This window comes from Quercus lobata, chromosome 5 (genome assembly GCF_001633185.2).
Source record: "Quercus lobata isolate SW786 chromosome 5, ValleyOak3.0 Primary Assembly, whole genome shotgun sequence".
NCBI lineage: Eukaryota > Viridiplantae > Streptophyta > Magnoliopsida > Fagales > Fagaceae > Quercus > Quercus lobata.
The window spans coordinates 31752966-31778795 of NC_044908.1; the positions used below are offsets into that span (position 1 = coordinate 31752966).

General features: G+C 33.0%; 2 protein-coding genes across 6 annotated transcripts; both read left to right on the forward strand.

Annotated features, from left to right (window-relative positions):
* The first annotated feature begins 284 nt into the window (after nucleotides 1-284).
* LOC115991623 (TMV resistance protein N-like) lies at nucleotides 285-10690 on the forward strand. 3 transcript variants are annotated; one of them, XM_031115442.1, is made up of 10 exons: nucleotides 285-894; nucleotides 2726-3827; nucleotides 3922-4203; nucleotides 4317-5597; nucleotides 5684-6447; nucleotides 7965-8130; nucleotides 8973-9068; nucleotides 9687-9918; nucleotides 10007-10171; nucleotides 10246-10690. In XM_031115442.1, the coding sequence occupies exons 1-5, from the start codon at nucleotides 404-406 to the stop codon at nucleotides 6374-6376; spliced, it is 3849 nt and encodes a 1282-aa protein (XP_030971302.1). In that variant the 5' UTR covers nucleotides 285-403; the 3' UTR covers nucleotides 6377-6447; nucleotides 7965-8130; nucleotides 8973-9068; nucleotides 9687-9918; nucleotides 10007-10171; nucleotides 10246-10690. The 3 variants fall into 3 exon arrangements, with proteins under 3 accessions (XP_030971302.1, XP_030971303.1, XP_030971304.1); XM_031115444.1 differs by lacking the exon at nucleotides 285-894 and having other exon boundaries at nucleotides 2776-2856; nucleotides 2972-3827; XM_031115443.1 differs by lacking the exon at nucleotides 8973-9068.
* Nucleotides 10691-13645: 2955 nt separating this feature from the next.
* LOC115991585 (cis-3-alkyl-4-alkyloxetan-2-one decarboxylase-like) lies at nucleotides 13646-22298 on the forward strand. 3 transcript variants are annotated; one of them, XM_031115390.1, is made up of 11 exons: nucleotides 13648-14116; nucleotides 15494-15569; nucleotides 15647-15732; nucleotides 16251-16344; nucleotides 16441-16517; nucleotides 16747-16874; nucleotides 17810-17881; nucleotides 20075-20145; nucleotides 20251-20326; nucleotides 21761-21904; nucleotides 21987-22298. In XM_031115390.1, the coding sequence occupies exons 1-11, from the start codon at nucleotides 13742-13744 to the stop codon at nucleotides 22024-22026; spliced, it is 1239 nt and encodes a 412-aa protein (XP_030971250.1). In that variant the 5' UTR covers nucleotides 13648-13741; the 3' UTR covers nucleotides 22027-22298. The 3 variants fall into 3 exon arrangements, with proteins under 3 accessions (XP_030971251.1, XP_030971250.1, XP_030971252.1); XM_031115392.1 differs by having other exon boundaries at nucleotides 13649-14116; nucleotides 15494-15552; XM_031115391.1 differs by lacking the exon at nucleotides 17810-17881 and having other exon boundaries at nucleotides 13646-14116.
* Nucleotides 22299-25830: the final 3532 nt, after the last annotated feature.

A 25830-nucleotide genomic window follows, 5' to 3' on the forward strand; every position in this document is an offset into this window, starting at 1 on the left:
GTTTTCAATTTTCAACAAAATAAACTGTATCTAAACAAACCCATACACCTGGAATCCTTTACGAAATTTCCTTGAACTTTCCTAGTAACTAAAGCCAAACACCCAAAAACAAAAGAAAAAAAAAGAAATAATAATAATAATTTCCCTAAAGTAAAGTTACACTTTACAGTTGTATATTTTCTTAGCATCCCTTAACGAAATTTCCTCGAAGTTTCCTGAAAGTTACCACTTATAAAAAAGCGAAAAGGAATTAGGAAAAAAAAAAAAAAAAAATCGCAGAAGACTTTAAATTACTCGTTCTTTCTTTTTGAGTCTTTACAAGGGAACTACTCGCAAATGATAATATAGCTCTAACCAAAAGCAACAGCTGATATCACACACACCGAAGCTTTGTAAGTTTCCAATGGCTTCCATAACCTCTGAAATAGCTTCTTCTTCATTGCCCACATGGGAGTATGATGTTTTTCTCAGTTTCAGAGGTGAGGACACCCGTAATAACTTCACAGACCATTTATATGCTGCCTTGGATCAAAAAGGAATTAAGACCTTTAGAGACAATGAAAGACTTGAGAGAGGAAAACCCATTTCCACGGAGCTCTTGAATGCTATAGAAAAGTCGAAGTTCGCAATCATTGTTCTATCAAGAAACTATGCGTCCTCGTCTTGGTGCTTAGATGAACTTGTAAAGATGGTTGAGTGCAAGGAAAAGACTAGGCTAACAGTGTTGCCTGTTTTTTATGGTGTGGATCCCTCTGATGTACGAAAACAAACGGGCAGTTTTGCAGAGGCCTTTGCTAAACATGAAGATCTTATCAAGAACGAAGAGAAGTTGCGATCATGGAGAGCTGCTTTGAGTCAAGTTGCCAATCTCTCTGGATGGGATGCACGAAATAAGTAAGAATTTCTTTCGGAAACTTTTGGAAAATAAATATTATTCGTCGTTACTTTGATCTCTTGGCCATAAGACTTTTTCTTATTCCTTTTTTCCCTTTCGTTAATTGCTTACTTAAATGGACAATTAGAGGACACGTTCAATTTTTCCTGTATATAATGAACTTAAGAAATTGTAAGCTAAAAACTGAACAAATAATAGATCAAAACAAACCGATCAAGCTGTAGTAGCTTAAGCAGTAGCAACTATAACTAGCATAATTCCTAGGACTCTCATTTTCCTCTGTTTTCGACTCCCCTTAACAATTTTTGCTAAAGGCAAATCCGAATTTTATATCATCCTTTATGGCTTTGAAATTGGCTTCTTCAATTTTATTGTGTGTGTATATATATAAGATATTAGCAGCCTAGACTTCTACTAGAGGAGTAGGACCAACTCTGCTTCCAAGTTCCCACAGACCAATTTGTCTGCACAATGAGCAACTATTCAAAATTCCTTTTCCAAATACGTCCTGTGAAACTGTAGGCATAAAATTGTTCTCTACTTAGATGGAAAACATTGCAGAAAATGCACACTTTCCATTCTTTCCTCACTAAACTTGCGTAAACAGAGTAGTTTATCTTTTTCTTTTTTTCTATATTTCATCATTAACTAAGCTATAAATGAATGCTTATGCATTTGAAAAACCAGATATTTTTCTACCAATCTAGAATAGGGCGAGAATATCTGATTTTGCTAGTATTGAAAGTGTCCAACTGAATTTTCTAGTATTGAAAGAGTCCAACTGACCAAATATATAGATTGATATATTTGAACCTCTGAACATTTCTGCTAATCCCAACTAGATACTCTGATTTGCTATAAGGCAAACTAAGGCATCAATCTCTAAGATATGGATACTTTTGCTTCTGTGATACTGGCAGCATCATACTACACTGCCACAAGTCTGCAGAAATAATGGCCAATCCTGAGACCAGAGCTCATGCCATATAACATGCTCTCAATGCCTCACCATTCTCTATATGACTCCTGTAATTTCTGAGTGAAAGGCTACTACCTCTGAGCACCATATTTTTGAAGGGAAGAACTAGTGAAGCGACTGGTCATTCTGTGACTCTTCCACAACATTAATTTATACTACGTTCTCCTTGGATGACACAGGCATCTTTTCTTTATTTTTCTATTACATTCTAAATAAATTTTTGGCATCATCATCTTAGAAATTTAATTAGTTGTAGACAAAAGAAACTCAAGTAATGAAATCCAGAAGAATTCCAAAATATGAATTAGATATATAATGAAGCTACAATATAATATGATATATATGTTGTAATGAAGAAATCTAGAAATAGACACAACAAATAAAAAATTATGTAAAAATTGAAATTTTGCTATTAGAAGTTTTATTAAAGGTTGTTAATTCCAGATTTAAAAGGAGATAGGTACTTTTCAACATTCCTGACAAGACCACTATACGTATACTTTTATTTTAATTGTAAGGTACCATAACACAGCTGAATTCCAATTAATGGTGATCATTTCCCACACCGCCCCCCCCCCCCCCCCCCCCCCCGGCACCAATGGTTTACTATATAAAACATACTAATATATGTTTTCAATAGAAATGTTAAAATGTGCAGGACATCAGGGCAAACAGTAGGCCAGGGGTCCTATTATGTTGTAGAAAACTTATTTGGTAAATTTGTTATATCTATTTTCATATTAGAACATAGAATTCCCTATTCTGTGGTGAATGAATCTAAAAATTGTACACTTGCTGAGCCTATTGTTTTGTTGTGACGCAAGAAAATTATTGTTCTATTGTTTTGGCAGGCAAGAGTCAACAATCATCAAAGAGATCGTCAGAGAAATACTTGGTGACTTGAATTCTTCCTACTCGTATGTACACAAGGATCTAGTTGGAATAAAATCTCGTGTTAAGAAAATGGAGGATTTATGTTCAGGTATGGGGTTGAATGATGTTCGCTTCATAGGGATTTGGGGAATGGGTGGAGTTGGTAAAACAACTCTAGCACGAGTCCTTTATGACAAAATTCATTCTCATTTTGATGGCAGCAGCTTTCTTGCAAATGTTAGAGAAAAAAGTGGAAATGGGGGATTAGTTACTTTACAAAAACAACTTCTTTCTGATGTCTTGTTTGAAAGCAATATTGATATTTTGGATGCTCAACAGGGAATCTATGTGATAATGAATAGATTTTGTTGTAAAAGGGTTCTTGTAATTCTTGATGATGTGGATCAACTTATACAGTTAGAAGCATTAGTAGGCAAGCGGAGTTGGTTTGGTCAAGGGAGTGTGATCATTATGACAACTAGAGATCAACATCTATTACTCAGACATGAAGTTGCTGAAGAGGAAATATACAAGGCTACATTATTAAATGATGATGAAGCTCTAAAACTTTTTAGTCTAAAAGCTTTCAAGCAAGACTATCCCTCAGAAGGTTATGAGTTGCCATCTCAAAAGGTTATATATTATGCTCGAGGCCTTCCTTTAGCTCTCGAAATTTTAGGTTCCTTCCTGTTTCATAGAAATCTAGATGCATGGGAAAGTCTCTTAGGTAGACTACAAGAATGTCCTGAAAGTAAAATTTCAAATGTGCTCCAAATAAGTTATGATGGTCTAAGGAGAACAGAGAAAAAAATATTTTTAGATATTGCTTGTTTCTTCAAAGGAATGACTAAAGATCGTGTAGCAAACATACTACGAACCCTGCATTATAAGCCAAACATTGATCTAGATGTTCTCGTGGAAAAATCTCTTATAACCATCTCTGGTGGAACGTTGTGGATGCATGATTTACTACAAGAATTGGGTAAGGAAATTGTTCGTTGTGAATCTCCTGACGAGCCTGGTGGACGCAGTAGGTTGTGGTTGAAGGAAGATATCCTTCATTTACTAATAGATAGTGCAGTAAGTTGATTATGCAGGGTTTTAATCTCTGTCTCTCTCTCTCTCTCTCTGTTAATAACTTTTAATATGCTTACTTTTTGTTGTTGGGTACTAGGGAACAGAAAAGGTTGAAAGCATCTTCCTCAACTCATCTCCAAATAAAGAGGATAATGTTAAAGTCAATTTTGAAGCCTTCTCAAAGATGAGAAACCTAAGATTGCTTAATATTCATAACGTGCACCTTCCTCAAGGCCTCAGTTTTCTTTCAAGTGAGTTACGTCTTATGAATTGGCCTGGATATCCTTTAAAAGTCATGCCAAGAAATTTCCATCCCAACAAACTTGTTGAACTCATAATGCCTCATAGCCACATCAAACAACTATGGGAGGGAGTTTGGGTAAGATTTTCACTCATGCAAAACGTGGTTTTTTTTTTTTTTTTTTGGTTAATAATCAATTACGTTCATAAGGGTTTAATTTTCTCTTTTTAATTGTTTTTCAATGCTAACAGAGTTTAGAGTGGCTAAGAATCATTGACCTCAGTGATTCTAGAGAGTTGATCACGACCTTGGATTTTGCTAGAGTCCCAAATCTTGAGAAGCTGATTCTCAAAGGTTGCACAAAATTGTCTATGATTCACACATCCCTTGGAGATCTCAAACATCTTATTTTGTTGGATTTGAACAATTGCAAATGTCTTAAAAGCCTTCCGTGCAAGATTAGCTGGGAATCTCTTCAAATTTTTATTCTTTCAGGTTGTTCAAAGCTGAAGAAGTTTCCAGAAATTGTGGGGAATATGTCACATTTGCTAGAACTTTATTTGGGTGAGACTGCTATAGAAGATCTACCATTATCAATGGAGCAGTTAACTGGGCTTATCAAATTGGATCTAACAAATTGCAAAAATCTTTCAAGTCTTCCGAGAGTTATTTTTAGTTTGACATCTCTAAATACTCTCACTCTATCTGGTTGCTCAAAACTTCACAAAATGCAAGGGAGCTTGGAGAATCTTAAAGGCCTAAAGGAACTAGACATGAGTGGTACTGGTATAAGAGATCTACCATTATCAACGGAGCAGTTACCTGGGCTTATCAAATTGGATCTAACAAACTGCAAAAATCTTTCAAGTCTTCCTGGAGCCATTTGTAGTTTGACATCTCTAAAAACTCTCACTCTATCTGGTTGCTTAAAACTTGACAATATGCCAATGAATTTGGGGAATCTAGAAGGCCTAGAGGAACTAGATGTGAGTGGAACTGCTATAAGAGAGCCACCTTCCTCCATCTGTTACTTAAAAAACCTCAAAATATTATCTTTCCAAGGATGTAATGGGGTGTCATCTAAATCATGGTCATGGAAGAATTTGTTAATGAGAAAAACTCCAGATCTCATGGGCTTGGTATTGCCTTCTGTATCAGGTTTGACTGCATTAACTAGATTGAATATAAGGAACTGCAATCTTCAAGCAATCCCTAGTGATATTGGCTGTTTGTACTCATTAAAAGAATTAGATCTAAGTGGAAATAATTTTGTTTGCCTTCCTGAAAGCATTAATCAACTTTCTAATTTGAAAGAATTTTGGGTGGAGAATTGCAAGAGTCTTCAATTGTTGCCGGTGCTTCAATCAGATCCTGAAATATTTGTTTGGGCAAATGGATGTACCTCATTGGAAACGTTACTCCCATTAAAAATAGAACGTGATATTTTTTTATATCTTCTCAATTGTTTCCAATTGGTTGAAAATCAAGGCCGCTGTGACTTGTTCACTACAATGCTAAGAGAACATTTTCAGGTCTCTCTCTCTCTCTCTCTCTCTCTCTCTCTCTCTCTCTCTCACACAGCTTTCTTTAAAGATCATGGTTGATTTTTATGTTTCAGGGATCAACTTTAAAAGAAAGATTTGATGTTGTTATTCCTGGAAGTGAAGTTCCGAACTGGTTTAGGCATCAAAGTGAGGGGGCTTCAATAAATCTGGAAGTGCCTTCATATTTATTTAAACAATTTAGAGGAATTGCTCTCTGCGCTGTTTTTGAACCCCGCCAGCATCGTCCACCTAGCCCCCATGGTTATTACCTTCACCTTTCGTGTTACTTTAAAGCCAATGGAAAGTTAGGAGGGTATATACCATGGGTAAGATTTTGGGAAAAGTCTGATACGGCTGAATCGGATCATCGTTGGTTCATGTATTTGCTCCCTAATTTTTTCGAACACTCCTTCCCAAAAAAATCTTTTCAAATTGCTGATGGATCCAGCTGTCAACTTGCGATTGAATTCAAACCCTTGGGTCCAGACTCGAGGGAGGTAAAGAACATGATAGAGATAAAGAAATGTGGGGCCCATGTGGTATACGAGGAAGAAATGGAAGATCTGAAACAAAGCATGAGTCCGAGTGAGTGTAGTAGCAGCGTCATTCCTTATAATGAGGATGTAGACGTTGATCATTTTGAAGAGGATATCAAAAGGAAGCGAAGTCGTGATGATGAGAACGAGAATGGAGGTAGTGGAGAAGGTAGCTCTACTCACATACCACACCCTAAGACTAAGAGAGTACGACCCTCTGATGGTGAGTGAGGTCTCTCCGTGACAGTCAGACATCAAATAGTGGCTTTCAGGAATCTGGGCCCTCTTTATTAGAACTCTTTGTAAGTCACCAACTCTCCCTCTTTACATTTTTTTTTTTTTGGTATCGTATATGTTTCTTTTTTTTTTTTTTTTAGTGGCACTCATTATTGAACAGTACGGACATTAAGAACTTAATTGGACTTTATAAATATTGCTTAAAAAAAAAACAAAAATCTAATCCAATAATTTAATTTTACTATTGCTTATTGTGTTTACCTTTATGATTATGATGTGGAGTTAAGTATTTATGTTATTAGTATAGTATTAAGTATTTATGTTGTCGACATATTATTTTTCTAAGTATTAACACATATACAAGAATGAGTAGTAATTAACTAATTATTTAAATGTTTCTCAAAAAACAAAAAACTAATTATTTAAATTATTTTGTAGTCATATCTGATATAGTTTACTGATATATAAAAAATATATTATTTCACATTTAAAATCCTTTGCAACCATAATAGTTGCAATGCTTTTATTGTACATTTAAAATCCTTTACAACCTATTTTCTCATGGTTTTTTGGGTAACATGTTGCAATGACTTTTAATATATTAAACTGGACTTTGGTCTTGATGGATGTGTTGATGATACAAAATCACTTTCACCATTTTTTTTATTTTTAATTTTTTTTTGGTTTTTGGGTGCTAATAAACACTGTTATATTAATACAACTAAAAGGAAACAAGGGAAATCCTCTCAGAGAATCTACCCATACAATCAAAATACAACAAAAACAATATCTGAAGGGGGAACATCAAAAAGCATAAAATCTAGCAATCCGAAATGAGAGCAGAATGAGCAATGTTCACAAGAGAAGGATCAAACACCCACTCCACCACAACTTTTCATCCAGTTCTACTTCTATATTCTTGGCTATAATATAATTTAGAAGTATGTTTGATTTTAATGGACTTAATAGAGACAATATCTTATAAGAAAGAAGATAAACCTTAATAGGCTAATCTTCTCAAAATAGTGTATATACCAAAGTTACGGTTACAATGATAGTGATTTTGTCATCATCCAGACCTTTTTGTTAAAATCAAGCTCCACTTATTGTTTGCCTACCAATGTGAATGTTTAGTTCCCTATAAAAATTTGCCTAGTTGTTTATGAGAAGTAGTGACAGTTCTTAATGACCAAGCTTTCAATTAAACCTGGTGACTTGACCAATATTATTGGTGAAATATAGGTACTAAGATATGTGAAAAGTATCCATGCTTCATAACTAAATTAATGATTAAGGTTACTAAGTTAAGGCTAGTTTAGATTCCAATTTGGTCAATAAACCTGTATTCTTGCATATTTAAGATAATTGAAAACCTCCAATACTTCTAGTCTATGTTAGATCCATATTTATCATGATAGTAAGACTTAAGGATAGGGGTTTCATTATTTTATCAAAGAATTTTGTCTAGGCTTTGCCAAAGCTAAGTACTTGAATACTTCTAATAAATGTTCCAGTCTGTTTTTAATATTTTCTAACTCCATGACGTGTGTTTATATGACAATAATATTGACATTATCAACAGTCTATGCCACATTATCACAAGCATTTTGTCAAGAAGGTCGGGGCCTCTATAGACTCTCATCCCATATGAGTCCCCCAATATCTTGCTGTTGTCATTGTCAACTTGAATCAGGGCTCTGTTGTCAACACCATAAATTTTCATGCGTTGAAACAAACTTTGCTTCTTGGTAAGCTTTTGCTGCTTCTGCTGCTGAGTTGTTTTAGCTAAAATTCTGTTCTATTATACGTTTAATGTTCTATCAAATTCAGCTGGAATGAATATTGGTGATATCACAATTTGGGAAGTAGGTAGGAGGGAGAGGCTTGTTTCTCAAAACTTCAATGTTTGGGACATTCGAGCCTATTCAATGGCCTTGGAGGTTTGACAAATATCTACACAAACTGACATAACTAGTATATAATTTTTTAAGTTGGAGAATATGTGCTAGGAAAATTTATGAGGCTAATAATCTCTATTTCACTAGATGATAGGCTTCGTTGGCCAATAATTATGATTATATGTAAACCGTGTGATGTGGAGTCCTGGTGGTGCCGTTTTTGGTATATTACTTTAAGGGGATTTATTTATTAGTTTTTTAATTATTAAATTACCATTTGTCCCAAAAGTTTAAAGTATTAGAAAAATGTGAATTCAATCATTTGACCATTGTTCTAACAGTCTCCCTATTTAAAACTTTCCATATTAGGCGTTGTATATTTGGAAGACATAGTGTAGATATATTCCTATGATAGTGGTGACGATTTGCAGTACCATCTATGATGCTAACTGGTTTGTTTAGCCCCTTTTGTTAATAATTGTGTATTTGCAATGGAATTTTTTTTTTTTTTTTTTCTCAGATTGATGCTCATCTCGGTAAGGTTAATGATCTCACCTTTTCAAATCAAAACAGAAAACTATGCATCATAACTTGTGGAGAGGACAAGACTGTTATGGTTTACTTTACTTGGCATATTCTTTCAGTATAAAAACAATGTTGGACTGCATTTGTGAAAGTTCATTTCTGTGCAGTTGTGGAATGCTGTCGCTGGTAATAAGCTGTACACTTTTGAGGGGCATAAAGCACCAGCTTACTCCATGTGCCCTCATAATAAGGAAAACCTTCATGTATGCAGTCGTTTTATTTGCAATTTTGCTAGTTGACAGTTTTTTTTTTTTTTTTTCACTTTTCATTAGAGACTTCCAAGGCCTATTTCTCATGCCTCAGCCAGAGTTTTAGGCTCAGGCTATTATTCATAATTAAGCAGCTTCACCTAAATATTCTGGTGCACTTATTTTATACCAAGGCTATGCTTGCAAAGGGGGGGCAGGGGGCTCATGCATTAATCAGTGCATTAATAAGAGGCGATAGATTTCTTCATTGCTTTTGTTTTGTCAAAAAAGCTTTCTTCTTTCCATCTGATTTATTTTCCTTGCTTTCATTAATAGCCCGTATGGTTAATATATATTGCAATTTTCATGGTACTAAAAATGGGAAATTTGAAACTTAATTGTCACACCCTAAGGATAGGGTTGCCACTTGGTCCCCCCTCCCTCCCCCCTCTCCTGTTGAGTGGATTTGGTTTATTATTATTGAGAGTAACAGTGGCAGTGAAGCAGGATTCACGGTCTGAGCTGTCAAATGGAAAATGCAAATTATTACTACTGATCCAACTGTTTATTTCCTTCAAATTTTTCACAATGATTGGGTGATTGCTCATTTTTCTTTTATTGTGTGAATCAAAGGCTATTCATATGTGAGACTAGTAAAGGACAACCATACCTTGTGGAATTGGATGAATGTTAGACAGCTATCAAGCTTGTATATCATGGTTTTTGGAGGCAGTCTGTGGTGGTTGTGCCATTTGATACAATGAAGAACTGGTTCCTGGCTACTAGATATGCGTACAAATTAAAATTTTGGGACATGGACAATGGTTACCTCTTGACAATTACTGCTGCAGAGGGTGGATAACTGGTAATGGCCATGGAAGCCCTTTTCTTGATAGTAATTTGAAGAAGCTCTTATAATTAAACAATCTTTACTTTGAATATCCTATATATAGGCTGCTCCTTGCATTCAATTTTACAAGGAAAGGATACTGCTTGCTGTATCAACAAGTGAAAATGGAATCAAAATACTTGCAAATGCTGAAGGTGTATGGCTTCTGCGTGCTATTAAAGATCAAGCTGTTCATACCTCCATAGTGGATCCTGCAACTATTGCAAAGGTACTACTTTCTTTTAACTTTTATAGGAACTTCAAATGTGTACATGCTTCTTAATTACATTGCTCATTTCTCAGGCACCGGTAATTAGCTCCTTTGGTGCTTCCTATTCAACTGCTTGAACAAGCACTTGATATTAGGCGAAGTCCACAGAAACATTGAAGCTTTTGATTTTCCAAAGAATTTTCTTATCAAAATATTCAGAAGAATATTTCAGGAGCTTAAATTTTTATTGACGTCTATGCCTATGTTCAGTTGACATGTCTGCATCTGGATGAAAAGATGCCTTCCGTGGAAGATCTTGCTTAGGCCTAAAGCATGTCTGTTATGTAAATGTCTTTTCGTGTGCTTGCTATTAGTCGTTTTTTTTTTTTTTTTGGTTGGTAGTCTGAGATATTGTTAACAATGGCATCTATGCTATAGATTTCTCAATCAGTTTTGAGTCTCTCTTATGTATCATTGCAACAGCATTCTGTGCTTTAAACAAAAAGGGCAAAGTGCTAAATGTAGCAATTTGTTGGACTTTTACTTCCCACCAAAAGAACGGATCGCCCATGTTACCAGAGTTGTATGACTATTTTTTCCTAAACACTAATGCCAAAACCCAAGCCAAAATCTGTGCATCCAGGTCCAATCCCTTTTTAGGTTGCTCAGTCAAATTTGTTTAGCTGCAATCTCAATTGTGCATTCAACCTGGGAAATGAATGTGCATATACCTTAAATCAATCACAGAAGGGGCTAAGGCCAGAACCATATATCTTTATAGTGCTTGCAACCTAATGGCAGCAGTTTTTAATCTAAAAAAAAATATTTGGTCTTTAAATAGAAACACATTAATAGAAGAAGACATTAACTAAGACAAAAGATAGAAAATGAATATGAATTGAGTCTCACTGGTGTAGGATTTTTCCCCCAAGCCCCTATTTTAGATATAAAGATTAAATAAAAGAAAAAAAAATCTATAATACAAAATACATTACGTACACTCAAACACACAAATAAATTGATACATGTTTTGAATATTGCGCAAATCTCCTCTTCATTTAGAAACTTTGTAAGAGTTACCACTAAAACGACATGTTTTAGAGCATATATACCACTCAAAATAAAAAGGGTGGTAAGTGTTGAGACTTGAGAATTGAGATTCAACCTTACGTTTTTTTTAAAAAGTTTTTTAGACGGTATAATTGTATATTTTTGTTGCTAAGATTAGACGACTATATATCTTCTTCTTCTTCTTGAATAGGACTATATCTTCCTTGATTGTTTCCTTACTTGCAAACAAAGAAAAGGCAGGAAAAAAAATTGTTTGAAAAAGGGCTGTTGACATTGATGATAGCATGGCCAAATAGGAGCATAGTAATATTATATGCTAGCTTTTATTTTTAAAATAAAAATAAAATATTTTAATAATATTATTAAAATTAATCAATACAAAATAACAAATAGAAATAAATAACTACAATTACTTCATGCTATATTGTGAAAACAACTATCTAAAAAAGTTATACTGTAAAAACAAATTAAAGTTTTATTATATAGGATATGACATTAATATAAATAATTATAGACAAAAATAAAAATTATACCTTTTAATTCGGGCAATTGTTATTTTCATTATATAAATTTTATTTTTGTTATTTTGGTTTTATAAGTTTGAATTGGATTTTTTTAACCATTTAACAGTATTTTCAAAAAAATTTCGTTAGCTGTCAAGTTTTGAAACCATTTTGTAAACTAAGAGTCTTGAGATGCATGCTGGATTACAAAATAATTTCAAAAACATGACAATTAACAAAATTGTTCCGAAAGTCCTATTAAATGACAAAAAAATCTATTTGAATTTGTTACTACTGTTAGTCATTCCATCTTTAACATCGGTTAACTATTGTAAGGCAATTTATAATGCTAAATAACTATCACAATTTCTTTCTTTTTCTTTTTTTTTTTAATTTTAAATACAATATATAATAAAGAGCAATTATCAATTTATCATAAAGTAGAAGCCATAAGTTGAAAATATATCTTATTTATAATGATAATAAAAGTGCTACGTTTACAAATTTTCACAACAAATCATAGGTAATTAATTGTTACTAGTGGATGTCCCACGCGATGCGCGTGTTCGCCATTAGTTATTTTATAATACTCATATGTGTTATAATGTTTGAAAAATTAATTTCGATTATGTATTATACGTCACTAAAATAATGAATGAAAAAAAAAATTGAACACAATATATCCATAAGTAACCATAATTAATTAGACTCTAAAAATGCCACTATATGTGCCCTTTTTTGTTTGATTAAGTGTACATGTATATTTAATTCTTACATTTGACGTTTCCAATATAAATTTTTTATTATTTCCTTTTCTTTTTTTAAAAAAAGTTTTTTTTTTTTTTTTTTTAAAGAAAACATGTGAACTTTTGAAGTCTAAACATCTAAGATTTAAGGTTTATAATTTCTAATTCGCAAAACTAAATATACATGCCAAGAGATTAAAAATAAAACAATAATTGAACAAAGAAATATAAACTTATACTATTTCATATCTCACGTTTAATTTTACTTATATCTGAGTATCTTAATCACTTATAAAGATTAAACACTTTCCAAAAATATAAATAAAGACAAAAAACACATACCTTTTAGAAACCCCATATGTTGATAAAGCATTGTATCAAGCTTTGATAGTGTTGTTAAGAAGTTTAGATCATATGCACCTAAAACCAAAGCCAATTTCATACTCTTTTTGACACTAATCTCACTCTTTGTCTCTCTATCTCTCCAGTCCTACTTTTCTTTTGGCCTTTTGATATGTTGTGATACTAGAATATATAAAAGAACATGAAAACTAACATTGAATGGAGAAAACCTTTCATTTTTTAAATTAATGAAATTAAAAGTGAAAGAGTTCAAGAAGTTGGAAAAGGGAGTAAAACCAAATCTTTTAATTTTCTGCATTTATGGCTTAAACTAATCATTGATCAGAAGATGGGAGGTGAAAGGCTAAATGAAAAGGTACTCATACAAAGCACCACATGGCAGGACTTCATGCACTCCACATGAGATCTCTGATTTTATATATAATATTGATTGATTGATTGATTGGTTCTAATTTGAACCTACTACTGAAGTTATTTTTTTGCCCCCACCAATAATAACTCACAACCCGTAATAACTTGTCCTTTAAAATTTGCAATAAGAGTATTGTGAAAATATTATGCACATAAAATTTTGATTTAAAATAAAGGTATGGTCAATTTTCTTGTCCTATAAATTCACATTTGTCACTATCAGTCCTTGTTAACATAAACATTTTAACAATTGTTTAAACTTAAAGGGGTCATTTGTATTTTTGTCATAATTTTATTTATATATATATATACACACACATACATATAGCTATATATCTTATAAATAAAATAAAATGAGAGAGAAGTTTGGGAAGAAAAAAGTTGCGGCTTTCCTCACTCCTCATCTACGACCACAAGAACGTTCAAAATACAAGCCTTGTCTAGCCAAGGTTTCCTCATCCACGAGAATATGGAAAGTGAGAAGCAAGTGGCTCATGTTACATGTTACATACGTTAACTTTCAACAGCTCTCTCTCTCTCTCTCTCTCTCTCTCTCCACCTTAGAGACACCCATAATGGCCTGGGCTTTATTCTCTCCATCTCTCAACCTCTCACTCCCTCACACCACCAAGACCAACTTCAACAGAACACAGTGGTTCACCACTAAAACAAGTAGAGCAGCAACAACAAGAAGAACAACCAGTATCAGAGCCAATGCTGCTGACCAAAAACAACCCAAAGACAAAGACGAAGACACTACTTCTGGTTTCAGTCCCTTTGCCTTTGTAACCGATAACCCATCAAGCCGCGAAGCCATTCAGCTCCCAGAGAGCCCTGCTGAAGATGGCAATGTCGGAGAAATGCTTTATGTATGTGTTCTTACTCTTACTCACCATTTTCTTCAACTGGGTATCTCTCAAACACTGTTATCGCTTATTACATATATATAGTTTCAATCATTTATATTCATGGGGATTTTTACTTTTTATTGGAGGGTATGTTTGTTCAATTCATGTTGTCGAGTTGGGTACTCATTTTTATTCTTTTTATCAGTTAGCAAATTCTTAAAATGAAGGACATTAATTAGGATTTAGAGATTTTTATTCTATTATGTTATTTATTTTCTTGGAATTTTGAGAGGATGTTTATTTTTGAATTCATGAAATTTTGTACTTAAGTCTTAGACTCAACCTCTCAATTGATATTGTTCAGATTCTTGCTTATTGGTATTATCCTTGATGATTGTGTGGTTAAAATTAAGTGTTATTGTTATTTTTTGCTTTCTTCCAGGAATTTATTGTTTTCTAATTCACCAAATTCTGAGATCCAATTCTTCAGTTCCTTAAAAATTCAATCAATATTACCAATATTTGGGCAAAACTAGTTATAGTAATTGACTATTTCTCAATCTTCATATGGGTTACTCATTTTATTCTACCAAATGTTGTTAAATGCTGTAACTGTCTAATCAATAGTCCCAAATAGTTGGCTACCCTGTGAAAGAATGACTGAATTCAATCAGCCCTTTCTTGTAAATGATGGAATGGCCAAAACCACACTTAGAGATACGGGTGACTTTCTTGTGGTAGTAACTGTGGATGTGCAAGTAAGGGGCAGCAACTAAATAGGTAGCAAGACTGCCCTTAATTAAAAGCTTATATCTTCGAATTCCTTTAAAATGAAGTAGCTATGAAGCCCCTACTATGTTCTTTGTTTGATTGAAAAGGCCCCATATGTGTAACACTTCATGTAGCTTCCTGTTTGAGCTATTTATTTGATGAGCACCGTTGGTTATACACGTGTATACACATGTTTTATAACTAAAACACATGATTTCATGTTTGAAATCATGGGTTAAACCCATGTTTTTAGTTACAAAACACGTGTGTATACATACCTGTGTAATAAGTTTTAGCCTTATTTGATATGGGTGAAATTTTCTGATTGACCTCTAACTCAATTATGTTGATTAAGGTTTGGAAGTTGGTTTAACTTGCATTCATCAGTTTGCTACTTGCATACAGTTTTCTTTTTCATTGACAATCTCAATGAAACACCATAAATGTGGTGGATGGATATTCTATTTAGTTAGGGCATCAATCAATTGAATTAAGTTCTTATTTTCTTTTTCCATTTTGGTGCCTTTGGTAAACTTTTAATGCTATCTGGTTTGTGATTTGTTGAAAGGTTTTGAATACATGTCATATCCATTGGTATCATACAACTTTCCTGTTTTCCAATTCTAGAGGATAGAAGACAAGGGAAAGGAATATGGCTCATACATCAAATCTGGAGAGTTTATATGGTTTGTAAGAGAAACTGGTAAATTTCTCTGCAGCAACATTAGTTTCTTTTATTTATCAACTTGGATTTATGAAAAGTTGATTCCATCCTTGCAGGTTCTGCTGAGAGCCGACGTGGAACAATTGTTTTCCTTCATGGGGCTCCAACACAATCTTACAGCTATCGAGTTGTTATGTCTGAGGTTGTAAGGCTGAATTTTCTTTTAGATCTTACAGTATACCTCTATTTTATAAATTATTTACTATAAGTTTCCTTCTCTTGTTAATACATACAGTTCTTCCATAAACATATAAATTCTTATATTCTGGTTCAAGAAAGAATATTAAAGTCTGACACAAACTTATGATCTAGAACATGGCTTGCTGACTACTCAAAAGTTGGTAGACTATTGCCAGTAAACCAGCAAGGCGGACTCCACCAAGTTTATTTTTCCTGGTTTACTTTTCTTAGTCGTCTTGTAATAGCAGCTCAAGCAAATATAGTTAAGGACCTTAAGGTTATCTACACTTCTGTCTTTAGAACATCTACATGCCTTCAGATGTTTCTATAAGATGTTGCTATTAACCACATCTTGAATATGCCATTTTCCTATCCTTTCGGTTTGTCCATCCATTTATTGTGATTTTTTTTTTCCACTCTTAGCTGCCCTCAAGTGACTTCATGCTAAATGATGTTTAACTTTGCTATCATCTTGTCTAGATGTCAGATTATGGGTTTCACTGTTTTGCGCCTGATTGGATAGGATTTGGTTTTAGTGACAAGCCACAGCCAGGATATGGTTTTGATTACACAGGTTTCTATATTTCATTAATAAGATCATTACTATATAATATCTGTCTTGCTCTATAATGGTCATGATTCTAAATGTTCTATGTTTCCTCTGTTACAGAAAAGGAGTTCCATGAGGAATTTGATAAATTACTTGATGTGCTGGGGGTCAAATCTCCTTTTTTCCTCGTTGTTCAGGTTTGAAAGATCTTGCAAAGGAAAATGCATAGGAATGGTATTTATGATGAACTGTAAACATTATATTATTTATGTTATAGAACATACAAAGGTATCCTAAATTTTCAGAGGAATATGCTGCTGGGGAAGACTTAGTAAACATCTAGTCAAGTCATGACTACAATGATCTTATGGTTTCCTTTGCAATTAAAATTTTCATCTAATGTGTTCTCTCACATTCTCCATGAAGGGGTTTCTTGTAGGTTCATTTGGATTAACATGGGCCTTGAAGAACCCTAGCAAGATTTTGAAGCTCGCAATTTTAAACAGTCCGTTGACAGTTTCATCTCCTATCCCTGGACTGTTTCAAAAGCTAAGGTTCAGTTCTTATATTAACCATCAGTGGGATACTTATATTTCACTTATCATCTTGCTGACAGAATTACCTATGTGAATTGCTTATATTTGATTCATAGTCTTGCTGCTTATATGTGCTTCGCTCTTCATTATGGCTACCTTCACAGTAATGAAAAAGTGCAGGCTTAAGCTCTTTGCTGCTAATGTAAATAGGAAAATTACCATGACAATATATATAATCTGTTCTAGACCTTTTGGTTTAATCAATTTGTCCTTAAAACTTTGGCCTGGTGAAATCATTGCATGACAATTGGGACCATGTCCTGCATAAAGGTAGTATTACTTAGCGCCCTAATGAAGTAATTAGGTTATCTGGACTGCTAATATGTCTCAAATGTCAAGCATTAAAAATTGCATCCTTTCTATTCTCTTTCTGTAATTCCATTGTTACGTCAGCCGCCTAATTTTCTTTCTTGTCCTTCAGCTCTATGTTTATCCTTTTTTTTTTTTGGTACTCTTCATGTTCATTATGTTCATGTTCCTTTAATATAGAATCCTGGCGTGTGGTTGTACTAACGTATAATAATTATATATGTCATGCCTGGAATTTTTTCAAAAAAGAAAAAGTTATTTCATAAATTAATGTTTATTTTTCAAACTTTTGCTTCGATAATTGTGTTGTATTGGCAAATACTATAAAGGTAGTTTATAAGTCATGTGCCTTAAAATGTCTTGGGAGTATTGATTGATATATGACGTGGTTGACTATAGACCATTTTTGGTGTTGATATCTGACAGTTTTTTTTCCTGTTATGTAACAATGAGCATTAGACTGAAGCTCTGCTCCTACTCCTTTTTTTTCATCCATTGTAACTTATCAATAAAATTACAGTTTCTTAATTTTTTTTTTTCTTAATTACATGTTCTCATTCCCACTTCCTTTTTTTTCTTTCTAGAATCCCTCTTTATGGTGAATTTACATGCCAGAATGCTATTATGGCTGAGCGCTTTATTGAAGCAGGTAGCCCGTACGTATCCAAAGTGTACCTAGTTCTTTGAGATACTACTTAACTTCTGATTCCTGTCAGTAATATCTTCTGTTTCATATATGCTAGGGGTTTTATATTAGAGCTTCAGTAAAGGTTTTTTAGTTGATCTATTTTTTAATTTCATATATGAACTTCTGTGCAGTGTGTTTGAGCTGGACTACCTAGTCCGGAATCTAGTCCACCCTTGTTTAATTTTGTGTATTGCTTCCTTCTGTATTTAAGACTGAAACAGACTTGCATGTATTAGAAAAAATGAGAGTACCCATCAGGAATAGTGTATCACATCACTCACAGTTTTTTTAGTAGTTAAAAAGAATAGTTATCAAAACCATACTGGAGGTTAACTCGGCCGAAAAATTGGTTCACTGGTTCAACCAATGGTTCATTGGTTAAATTTGTAGATTAATTAATTAATTAAATATATATATATATTTTATAATTTTTAAAGCAACTAAAATGAAATAAAAATACTCTATTTAGGTAAATTAATAAATTATAACAATAAAAAAATTACATCATATGACATAAAGTTAGAGAGTATAAAAATATAAACACGTCATTCACATAAATCATCTAATAACCAAGTTATATAGTCCAAAAGTCTTGAAACAACATATCTCATTAAAATTCAAAATAAATTTTTAGCTTAATCATTAAACCCTAGAGCTTAACAAAATTATTCAAATCTCCAAATACAACTCATGACTTCAAAGTCCAGTGACCTTATTGTCTTTTTAAGTTTTTTCATAGATACACATGGTATTTTTTTTTTCTTTTTTCCACAGGTTAAAAAGATTAACCTGTTCAATCCATCGGTTTACACGATTTGATAATGGGTTATTGCATATCCAGTATTTTACACCAAACAATTCCGGATAATGCTTTGGTTCACGGGTTTCACGGTTTAACTAGTGGTTTGGTACGAATTTAATTTTATTAATGTTCTGGGACCCGAAACTTCCTAAGCATTTCACTTACTTTTGTATAATGCTTCTAGAGTCCAGAAGAAGAGGAGCATATGTTGATAAATGGTAATATCATGCATTGAATTCCCCAAGGTTTGTTTATTATCCCAAAATGAAATTAGGAAAGAAGTGCGTATACAATTTCAAATGGAACATGTAAATATAATGTTTGTCAAAAGTCATATGCTTTCACAAGCTCTTAGGGTTTCCAGATTCAAAGAACAGAAGAATATGCCAGCATGCTATTGAAATGAACTTTTCTCATAGTGCAAAATGTAGTCATTCATGTGTATCCTGCCTACTATTCAACTAAGTGAGTAAGAATACCTCCTTTTTCATTTGGAGAACTGTAGATTTCATAGTAACAATATTAGTAAATCCCATGTTGAATGTTTGAAACAGACAAAAATTAAGCCTCAAAATTTAGTGAGTGGTCCTTTTCTGATATCAAAGAAAAGCTCACTGCTACTAATCAATTAACCAGAGAAACAGGAATGCTGATTTTGGAGACATCACTTACCATTGAACTTGCTACCTAAAACAATGAGAGAGAGAGAGAGAGAGAGAGAAGATCTAACTAATGTGTAATGTTAAGGACGTTACAGTCCTGATTTTTACAGGATACAGGTCTTGTTAGATTTATTGTTTGGGCACATTTGACATTTACTTTGGGCTTAGACATTGATACCTGTGCCTACTTCACAGGTAATATGATCCTGGCCCACTGGATTAATAGCTTTAGTTAGATACCTACAATCTCATCTCTGAAAGCTAAAACTGATTATGGACAAATCTGTTGTCGCTAGCATCCTAATATAGAAAACTATTAGTATCAATGGTAAATTTTCCATTTATTATTATAAGCACCTAAACACACACTCAAAAGCACCTGATTCTAGGTATTAGGTATCCTGTTAAATTTTTTAAGAAACAGTAATAATCTTCAAGTGAAGCTATTTGCATATGTGTGCAAGCTGCGGTAGAAATTGCATACCAGGCATTGTTTATATAAGTAGTGAAAGTATTATATGAAATTACAGTTAATTTGTTTCCTAATATGCTATCAAAATAAAATGCCAAAGTTATTCTTAAGAAGCTATTAGTCATCCCTTAAGTTACATCCTTAGCATGTAACATTTATGTTATAGAATAAGAACTGATACTTGGGCGTTTATTGCTCTTACAAAAGAATCTATGCTTTTGGCAGTTATGTCTTGAAGCTGGAAAAGGCTGATGTGTATCGGTTACCATATTTGTCAAGTGGTGGACCTGGGTTTGGTGAGTGGTCCACTTATGCTTTTGAAAATATTTGACCCCTGAATATTGTAGTTATTTAAGTTTTCTTTGCCAGTGTTATTCAAGTTTTCTATGTTCATGTTTCAGCTCTGCTTGAAGCTGCAAGAAAGGTTAATTTTAGAGATATCTTAAGCCAAATAGCAGAAGGCTTTGCATCTGGAAGGTATAATTTTTTTCTTTTTCTCTCTGTGGGATGTAAACATGTTATGCGTTGGTTCATCTTTATATGTTTATGGCACAAGTTCTTATGCTTTAAGGTAAAAGAAAGTGATGCATGTTCTGAAATGTAATTTCTAGTTCAATACTCTTTTAGACAAAAGAACTAGAAACTCTCTTTATTTTTCTTCTTTTTCCTACAATATTTTAGATCCATTTGTTAACCTTTTTTCTTGAGCCAATGATTGCATTCTAATGCTTAACCCAATTAAAATTTAATTAATATGATATGATGTAATACTGAAACCTGAATTAAATGAAATGTTGTTGAACTAGAGAAGAGCAATCAATCTCTGCAATTAAATGGTCTAACAAGTACTAAGCTGCTGGTTTAGCTTTTAGTTATTCTTTTATGTATCTTATATGATAGAAAACTACATGCCCAACACTTGATTTCTAAATGCCCAGAGTTGTCATCATTTAACATTCAGCTGGTTGCGAAAAGGAGATAGCATCTTTTTCTATTTTATCTTTTTCCAGGTTCCTGCAAGTACAAAAGAGGCACAAGACAAGTACTCAAAGAAGTATAGAAAAGGGATAACCATAAAATAAAGATGATACATAAAAGGAAAGTAAAAAATAGAATCAAATTCTGAATTTTAGAGCATCAGTAGAACCAAAAAGAACTCAAAGAAGCTAGTAGAGGATGCCAATTTTTACCCTGCGCTTAAATGACTTCAGACCATTTTAGTATTTAGAAACCACATATTAATAATCTCCCCTTGTGCTTAAATGCCCTTTTTTTTCCTTTATAACCAAATACTCGATATCAACATCAAACAAGTAGACATTGTTCTATGAGCAAACCACTTCAGCTCCAAGCTTAAGTGCCTGCCTTTTGGTCAAAATGATGTTCATGAGTCTTGCATTCTAGTTCTTGATTCATGTATGCACAAGAGATTCAATATGTCCTTTCCTATTCAATGATAGACAATTCTATAACTTTTTATGGGTGACTTAATGGTAGAAAATTTCCACATTTTCTGTCCCCTGCACGATGCTAAATCTTTTTAAATTTTCATTTGAAGATGAGTTGCGATGCGTCTGAAACTTAAGTTATTTAGGCATCTTAAGTTATGCTTCATACCCTTGCAAGCTTGACTAAAATAAAATTGGGGTTTCACTTCAAAGCAGTAGTGTCAACTATGCAAACTGAAGCCAAGAACAATTGTGGTACATGCATATGCAATGTTGTAGTTACCTTATCACACCCATGGCTATATTCAATAGCAATTGTGGATGTCTTATGAAGTTGACAATGGTCATATTTCCTTAGTTCAAATAAATGTAGTTGTGTATTTTACTAACTCTGTTTGTGTGACTAATATGGTGTTCAACTTTCTGCTGACTAATTGTGAATTAATGGATTCTGGACTTATAGATGGGATAAACCGATACTGCTAGTTTGGGGAATATCGGACAAGTATCTGCCTCAATCTATTGCAGAAGAGTTTCAGGAAGGAAATCCAACTGCCATTAAGCTTAAGTTAATAGAAGGTGCTGGTCATATGCCACAAGAGGACTGGTAAGGATTTTAGTTATAAATTAATGAGCATTACAAGTTCATCCTTTTTAACAAAATCTTGAAACTTATCTTATTTTGACAGGCCCGAGAAAGTTATAGAAGCTTTGAGAGTATATTTCTAAATCCACTGCCTAAATAAAAAATATACAACCCAAAGATTGGCCTCTTGCAAGTGTTTATATTCAAATGTACTACCATTTGTTTTTTTACCTATGAAGGATCTTCTCTGTAAATGTATCTCAATTTGAAGTATTCCATATTAGGTGATGAATACTGATGTAATCAATTTATGTAACGGTCAAATTTTGTATTCGTCAAATTATTAGAAAAATTGATGTAATCTCTACGAAATTAATTTAACGAGCCAAGAAGCCTCCCAACCTATTCCATGCCATTATGGTCGAAACAATAGTGATTACACAAACCTTGATATACCGAGAGTAATGACTGATGCTTATTAATATGAACAATTTTGAGACCTTGGAGATATGGACATTTGTTCTAATTTTGAAGAAGTCTATGGTGATAACACTTGAAATTGTAAATATAACATGTTTGATTTTGGGGTTGATCGTGATTCTATATGCATGTGGCTGGTTTATTATTAGGGAAACGTTAACAAATACTTTAAGGGCATTGGTTTAGAAATTATTTTTAGAAATATTTTATAGGAAAATGATAATGCAATTAATTTTTTTTTTTTTTTGGTAGCTTTTTATATTTTTCATGAAAATAGTGTTAAAACTTTCCTAATAATGTTTATTAATAATTACCCTAAGGGCACCTATTGACATAAACCTTATTATTAATAGGCTCGAATGAGTTATGCATCACTTTTGTCTTGAAAAAACCACTTGATCCCTCCAAAAAAGAAAAAAGAATACTTATTATGTGCATGAAGGACTAAAGGCAATATGGGTGAAATAGCGTAGACTTGGCAAAATTGGACCTAGGCCACTAAGCATGCATGTTAAAACCATAACATGCCTTGTTTTTAGAATATTCACAACATTTTCACTTTTTTTTTTTTTAACAAATAAAACCATAGTCCCCAAAGGGAACTTTTTTGTTTAATAAAATTAGTTTTTTACATCAAAAGCAATGCTTTCAAATCTATTACAAATGAAAAGAAAACAGCGGATGATAAACTTATCCATTTACTCAAATACCAAAACAAATGTGAATTTAAAAGGGATGACTGCCAATTAGAAACTCCAACCTACGATTTTAGATGTCTACTCATCAATTAAAACTAAACTCAATACAAAATTAGCTGTGTAAACCATATCTCTAATTAGTGGAATTGTAAGAATTTCCCTTTTTAAACTTTGATGGTCATATGAGCCAATTCGGACACCAATATCGCTTCTCTTCTTAATAAGTTCACCATTAACTGGGTAGCCAAGGAACCTAGCATTTTTTTTCCCATTGGTACACTTGTTTGAGTCCAAGACTCAGACACACCATACTCCTTCATTATGTGGCACATTCCTCTCTTGTCAAGCATAGAATAAGAGAAAGTAATCAAAGCCAACGATCCCTTAAACATTGCAAGAAATTTAGAAAAAAAATAATTGCGTAAATAATTTTGTGGCAGCATTAAACCATGAAATCTCTCGTCATCGACATTAAAGGACAAAATGAATTTGTAGTTCCCCTCATAAGTTGCTATAGAGTGCATAGCTCCACTAAAAAATAAACAAGGTGATAGATGAATATCCATAATAGATGACTCATTTAATGAATTTACTAATATTTCAGTCTCTCTCCACAAATCCATTGTCAATGTGTAAACCTCGACCTCAACGGGCCCTCCAAAAAAAAGGCACGAGTTTGAGAATCTTGAAGTCATTGTTTTGAAGCAAATCCAATAGCAAATTTAGCAATCGACAAGTATTGAAGGAAACAAGGAGCAGCAACCATCTTTAGCTTTCTAAGGCTTGGGTTCCACAAATATATTTTGAGATTAGAAATGAGATGGGAATGAGATGTGAGTCCGTTTCTATTACAACAAAAGGCCCAATAGCCCAGATTGTGGGCTACACAATTTTTCATCCCAGCGAACAATCGAAATCAACACAACAATTCAAGGTAAAAGAAACGAAAAATATCATCAACCTCAACCTCTATAATATGGGGTATATTTAAATCTATAATATGGAGAGTCGCTTCCTTTTGACTTTGAGCATGTGCAGAATGTGCAACTATCTGCTTCTGATGACAATCTCTAATGCAAAACTGCTTCAATGGGGAGAAATAAATTAATTTTGAACTAAAAAAAATATTCATTAATTTTTAACTTCTAACTTCTAGCCCAAATTCAAGGTTGAATCACAATTCATTTCAAGTAATTATAAAGGGTAGATTACATATTTGATCCATAACCTTTTTTCCATATGTCAATTTGGTTTCAAACGTTTCAAATGTATCAATTTAATATATAATCTTTTAGTGCTGTGTCAAAATGATCATTTTCACCAGGAGAAGTTGAATTGCATCCTAAAATGCTAGCTCCAGAGACGATGGAGCCTTCAAGCACCTCAACGCCTTCTAGCTCTACCACCCAGTTTAGAATGGTCTCATCTCCCTCGACGAGATCCACCTTGTCCTCAACCGCCTCAGCATGAAGTGCTCCCTCGATTTCAAATCTGCTATGTTGACTTTTATGATGACAAAAATCCTTTCTCATGGAAGACTGAAAAAGTGTTTACCCTTTTTATATTCTCATAGTGTTCAGACTTTAGACGGCAAAGTTCTTTTTTTTTTTTTTTAATGAACTCAAAATTAGCAAAGCATCTATTTTGGTTATTTATTTGTTTGTTTTTTTCGTAAAGATTGAATTATACTGGTATATAATAGTGTGTTTTACTGTGAGGCACTGTACCTTTCTTTGAAAAAGAATAAATTAAAATCAAATGGCCTGTTTTGGGTTCCTGGCTTTTATTTGGATGTCAAGAAAAAAGAGATTTTTTTTTTCTTAGTGGCTGGGGTTTAATTTTTTATTCTAAGTTTTTTTTTTTTTTTTTTAAGTGATCATTTCTAGAGAAATTTAATTGGAAAAATGAAAAAGTACAAAGAAAAAAATGAGATTAAAGATATTAAAGATATGTGTTGATTACACGTGGATTTTTTTTTTTTTTTTTTTTTTTTTTTTTTTTTTTTTTTTTTTTTTTTTTTTTTTTTAAGTTTAGGACATTCCACATGGCAACATAGCTGGCATTAGAATAATTTCTTATTTGAGCCGTTAGCCATGTTAGTATTTTTCATCCATAACTTAATAGTACGAACCATTTTGACATAACATTAAAAAGTTAGGGAATAAATTGACACATTTGAAACGTTAAAAACCAAATTAACATATGGTACAGAAGTTAGGAACCAAACATGTAATATACCAAATTATATATTTTCTTTATTTTTTCTTTCATTCTAAAACTTTTACCATTCTTTGAACCCTTGTTTTATGTGATTTAGTTAGCTTAACTAATAAACTCTCTTATTGTTGATAAAAAAATATATGGCTTGAACTCTATGGTTTGAACTCTACCTACATCAAAAACCAATCAATGTCTTGATTTAATCTTAAAAAGTGATCATCATAGAGTGAATGTCATAATTTGAATTCTATCATACCATAAATAAATAAATAACCCCTTGTTTTAGTAAATAAGACTCAAATGTTAAATTGCAAAATTTGTGGGTTCTAATTAGCTCAACTGGTAAAATCTTTGATGGTTGAATAAGAGATCTAGGGTTCAATCCTCGCATACACCAAAAATCGATTGGTGTTTGGTTTGATGATAAAAAACTATCATTAAAAACAAATACCATAAAATAGACATTGTGCTAGTATGGAGTCTATGGACAATACTGTAGCTAAAAGGAAGGGAAAAAGTGGCTAGTGGCTACATCAAGTTGGCTGTTTT